Source organism: Balaenoptera acutorostrata, chromosome 6 (assembly GCF_949987535.1).
Source record: "Balaenoptera acutorostrata chromosome 6, mBalAcu1.1, whole genome shotgun sequence".
Classification (NCBI taxonomy): Eukaryota; Metazoa; Chordata; class Mammalia; order Artiodactyla; family Balaenopteridae; genus Balaenoptera; species Balaenoptera acutorostrata.
In genome coordinates, this window is record NC_080069.1 from 99,628,160 (window position 1) to 99,633,623 (window position 5,464).

At 47.4% G+C, this 5,464-nt stretch overlaps 1 protein-coding gene across 1 annotated transcript; it reads left to right on the forward strand.

The window, feature by feature from the left end:
* The first annotated feature begins 399 nt into the window (after positions 1-399).
* LOC130708455 (cerebellin-1) lies at positions 400-1,925 on the forward strand. The gene has a single exon (XM_057548816.1). The coding sequence runs from the start codon at positions 434-436 to the stop codon at positions 1,013-1,015; it is 582 nt and encodes a 193-aa protein (XP_057404799.1). The 5' UTR covers positions 400-433; the 3' UTR covers positions 1,016-1,925.
* The last annotated feature ends 3,539 nt before the right edge of the window (positions 1,926-5,464 follow it).

Genomic DNA, 5,464 nt, shown 5'->3' on the forward strand with positions numbered 1-5,464 from the left:
AACAGTATGGAGGTTCCTCAAAAAATTAAAAATAGAGCTACCATGTGACCCAGCAATCCCAATTCTGGATATATATTCAAAGGAAATGAAAACAGGATATCAAAAAGTTAGCTGCGAGATCGGCGGCGGCGGCGGGAGCGGCCGGTGCGGGCAGGAGGCGGCGGAAGCAGCGAGGATCAAGCGGCAGCGGCTATGCATCCAAGTGCGGCTGGGCAGCCGCGGTACCCCTGAGACCCGGGCAGGGCTCCGGGAGCATCGCGCGGGGGGCACGCTTGCCCAGGAGTGCAAGGAAGACCTGAAGTGTCCAGAGCGGCGTCGGTGGAGCTGCTCACGGAGCTGAGGAGGGGGTTTCGGAGCGGGGCTGGGGCGGGGGGGGGGGCGGCTGGCGCAGGCAGCCCCCGGGGTGGGGGGCGGGGTGGGCGCCGGCGCCGCGATGCTGGGCGTCGTGGAGCTGCTGCTGCTGGGGGCAGCATGGCTGGCGGGCCCGGCCCTCGGGCAGAATGAGACGGAGCCCATCGTGCTGGAGGGCAAGTGCCTGGTGGTTTGCGACTCCAACCCTACGTCCGATCCCACGGGCACAGCTCTGGGCATCTCTGTGCGCTCCGGCAGCGCTAAGGTCGCTTTCTCTGCCATCAGAAGCACCAACCACGAGCCGTCCGAGATGAGTAATCGCACCATGATCATCTACTTCGACCAGGTACTAGTGAACATCGGGAACAACTTTGATTCAGAACGCAGCACTTTCATCGCCCCGCGCAAAGGGATCTACAGTTTTAACTTCCACGTGGTAAAAGTCTACAACAGACAGACCATCCAGGTGAGCCTCATGTTAAACGGGTGGCCGGTGATTTCAGCCTTCGCTGGTGACCAGGACGTGACCCGGGAAGCCGCCAGCAACGGAGTTCTAATCCAGATGGAGAAAGGCGACCGAGCATACCTCAAGCTGGAGCGAGGAAACTTGATGGGGGGCTGGAAGTACTCGACCTTCTCGGGATTCCTCGTATTTCCCCTCTGACTGGCTCATCGCGGGAATGGAGGCAGGGAGAGGGCGAAGGCAGGAGGGGAAAATGATAAAGAGGCAGAACTTTAGAGGACGAGAAAGCAGCACGACTTCAAACTTCCTACATGTTCCGCAGCTGTATCCGGGTAAAAGGTGCGCACCCGGCGGTCGGACAACTTTGTCCGTTTCCTCTAGGAGAAGTAAATTCCGCTTAGCTCTGCGCACTCCCATTTCCAAAAATAAACTCGCCTCCCGCATTCCAGTGGCAGTAATCAAGAGAGACTCCTTGTCATTGTTTCTTACCCTCATGTTCACGTTCCCTACAATTTATGTAAAAGAAACTTTGCATTTCACTGTATAATGTGAAATATCTTCCTCCTCTGAGTCGCCATCTGAATCTTTACACCCGCTGAAATCTAATATGTCCCTCCCCCCTTTTTTATTTTGGAGAGGGGGGAAGGTGTTTTTTGGTTTTTTTGTTTGTTTTTGTTTTTCTGTTTTTGTTTTTGTTTTTTTGATGGGGAGGTAGTTTTAATTTGGCAAGTATTGCTCGGAAAACACCCGCTCGAATTAATTAGCTGAAGATACTTTGTATCCTCGGCTGCTTGTTAGCAGAGAAAGAACTCACCTTAGCGGTGACTGGTTAAAAAAAAAAAAATATATATATATAAATATATATCATTTGTACACGAAGAACTCTTCCCAGTGGAAACTGGCTGTATTTCCGTATTTCTATGTCCTATTCGGAGTGATCGTGAAATCTAAGGCTGCTTGATGTTCTGATGCTTGTTAATGCCCTCGTGTCCTGTAGCTCCACTAAACGCCAGGAGGTTCTTCCGGACGCTTCCTCGTCCTCTGTAACATACCTGTGAATAGCCAAGATTTAATTTTGCTTTAATCCAATAAAGTTGAAGTGGGACTTTTAAAAAAAAAAAAAAAAAAAAAAAAAAAGTTAGCTGCACTCTCATGTTTATTGCAGCATATTCACAATAGCCAAGATGTAGAAACAACCTAAGTGTTCACCAGTGGATGAATGGATAAAGATGATGTGGTACATATATACAATGGAACATTATTCAGCCATGAGAAAGAAGGACATTCTGCCATTTTTGACAACATGAATGCATCTTGAGGGCATTATGCTAAGTCAGAGATAAGTCAGACAAAGACAAATACTGTATGATTTAACTTATATGTGAAGCCTAAAAAAGCTGAACTCAAAGAAACAGGGAGCAGAACGGTGGTTACCAGAAGCTGGGAGTGGGAGGGGGGAATTGGAGAGATGTTGGATCACTCTGATTCTGTTTTGAGAATAGATTAAGCAGAAGAGGGCAAAGGTAGAGATAAGGTAGTATCAGGGAGACTAGATGAGAGGCTATTTAATAATTCAAGTGAGAGATGATGGAGGCCTGGACCAAGGTGATAGTACTGGAGGGGGAGAGTGGTTGAATTCTTGATATCTTGTGAAGGTGGAGCCAACAGCAGTTCTGATGGATGAATGTGGAGTGTGAGAGGAAGGGAGGCATCAAGGTTGACTCCAGGATTTTTAGTTTGAGCAGTTGAAGGATGGGGTTCCTGTCAACCGAATTGGGAAAATCTGTGGGTGGAGCAGACTGGAAGAAGAACAGTTCATTTTCGTCATGTTGAATTTGAGAAGTCTATTAGATGCCCAAGGAGAGATGTCAAAAGGTTTGAAGAGGAATCTGGGCTGAAGATAAACATGTGGGAATCATTAGCTTAGAGATAAAATTGAGAATAAGATCACAAAGGAGTGAGTGTAGATAGAGGAAAGGAAAAGAAAAAGTACTAGGCCCTGAGGCCATTCCAAGGCAGGGGGGTGGGGGGATGGACAGAACCAAGAGAAACTAAGAAAGAGATACTGGGGAGGTAGGAGGTGGAAAATGAGAGACAGATGACCCAAAAGCCAAGTAAAAAATATCAAGGAGGAGGGAATAAATAACTATGTCCAATGCCACTGATAGGTTAAATAACAGAAGGAATGATATTGACCACTGAAATTTGCAACATGGAAGATGTTAGTGATAAGAATGTTTTTTGCTGGGGCAACTGGAGAGGAAGTCTAACTAGGGTTGGTTTAAGAGAGAATGAGAGGAGAGAAATGGAAGACAGCAAGTATGGATGACTCTTGCAAGGAGCTTTGCCTGTGAAGGGGGAGCAAAGAGGAAGGGAGACGGGGAAATTTTTTTTTCAAAGATGGAAGAAGAGCAGCATGTTTTTATGCTGATGGGAGTGTGCCAGTGGAGAGTGAAAAACTGATCCTGTAGGAGAGAGAGGGCAAGAATTGCTAGAGTAATGTTCTTTTAGTGCACGAAGGGAGAGACTGCACCTCAGTCATTCATCACCCGTGATCCTCAGAGTTGGAAGGCTGGATTGTTTGCATTTATTCAGTGTCATGGGGCCAGATGGCATCTGAGTGCTGGGGCTATGCGTCTATTTCGGATATCTCCACCCTGGTAGGAAGGAGTCTGGGAACTTTGAAAGACAGCTTGGAGAAGGAAAAGACATGCATCATTTTCCGTAGTACTTAAGCACCTGGACACACCATCCTTAGCTCCTGAGGCACCTCTGTGCTGGGTTTGCCAAGCTCTTGGCTCACAATTCATGGGATTCTCTCTTATTCCCAGTAAGCAACATCACTGGGACCCCATGTTCCATGGACTACCTCTAATCACTGGTGTTGTCTCTCTGTTGTCATCATGAGAGGATGATTTAACCATGAAAAAGAGTAAGTTGCCAAGAAGGTAGGAGGAGGACCTTGAGAGAAAGGTGTGGAGACCCAGGGAAGTGAGTTTCCTGAAGAATGGGGTGATTAACATGAGACTCTCAGAGAGGTCAAGGGAGAGGAGGACTGGAAAGCGCCCACTGGGATTGGCAGAAGGAGGCTATTGACTTTGTCAAAGCAGTTCCAGTGGAGAGGTCAGGAGGAAACCAGGTTGCTATGGGTTGAGGGTGTGTGGGAGGTGAGGAAGTAGAGACAGGGTGCGAGGGATATTTGTTCAATTTATTTGGCTGTGAAGTGAAAGAAAGAGATGTGATGAAAACTCAAGGGCAAGGCAGGGTGAAGGGAAAGTCATTTCAATATGGGAGATTTTTGAACACAGAGAAGGGACCCAGAGAAGGAATAATTGAAGATCAGAGGCAGAAAAAGAGGGAAGTCAGTGGGACAGAGTTTTGAAGGAGATGGAAGGGGTTCAGAGCACAGGTAAAGGGAAAGAAAGAAGATAAGCAAAAGTACAGAGATACTTAGAGATGGAGAGAATCAGGCATTCCCTGGGTAGAGAAGGAGACAAAGTTCTGTAGGATGAGCGACTTTGGGAAAAGTCTGGGGTGTGAGAAGAGGAAAAACTTTTTTTTTTTTTTTTGGCTGCACCACACAGCATGCGGGATCTTAGTTCCCCAACCAGGAATCGAACCCGGGACCCCTGCAGTGGAAGCGCGGAGTCCTAACCACTGGACCACCAGGGAAGTCCCAGCAAAACATTTTTGAAAGGCTCGAGCCACAAAGATGCAAGGGCTCAATAAAAGAATTTTGTAGCAGCATCATGGGCCCACTGACTCTGTCAGTGTAAGTTTAGAGCCCGGTGAAGTTCCCTGCTCCTCCAGAAAGGAAGCATGTAGGTGTGGAGAAGGACAGGGGCTGGTAACAAAGGATCCCTGGAGTAGGATTAATCAAAACCATAAATAAGGAATTGTCACGTATTATGGATGTTTTTTTACCCACCCAGAGATGGCCCCTAAGAATCGGGCTTACCGTCTTCCTCTCTCTGACCTGCTGAGATGTGGTGGGATGACAGAAACTCAGCTTCCTCTTTCCATCAAAGAAAAAACTGGGGAATCAGAGAGGAACTATTTAGAATAGTTCCAGATATCCCAGTCAGATAAAAAATTCAGCTAATGTGGGGCTCTTTGTAATAAAAGTAGGCCAAGGAAGTTCCTTTGAGCACAGTAATGCCAGGGCTATAGTGCTACGAGGAAAAGGGTTAATATTTTCTTAATAGAAGAAATATATATTCATCCTATGAGATGAAACTGTTCCCTTTGGAAGATGGTTAATGGTTTCATTGGAGGGGTGTTGCCCTCGGGTAATTCAGAAGGAACTAGTGAAAGCTTTCTCTGTTGAGGACTTCAAACTATAATTAGAGCATTCCAAATCTCCCCACCCCCTTCCTCATCCCCACCGACAGGACTGATTCAGAAAACAGGTAGAGGAGCATTTCTGGCAACAACTGGTGAAACGGGGGTTCCAGAGTTTGCAAGATGCAAGAACTAAGAGTCAGAACTCTACCGCGTGAGAATGATGGAATTCCGCAAGTCAGGGAGGTGAGGGGACGCTGGACTGAGGGGGTGGCTTAAGGAAACCGTGTGGGAGGAATTAGACGATGAGAGACGGAGGAGTCGGAGAAAGATGGGGACTGAGTGTGTGTTTATGTGGATGGCGGGGCA

What these genes read in the sequence shown, in the direction of transcription:
- LOC130708455 (XM_057548816.1), top strand. Translation starts at nt 434, where the DNA reads ATGCTGGGCGTCGTGGAGCTGCTGCTGCTGGGGGCAGCATGGCTGGCG.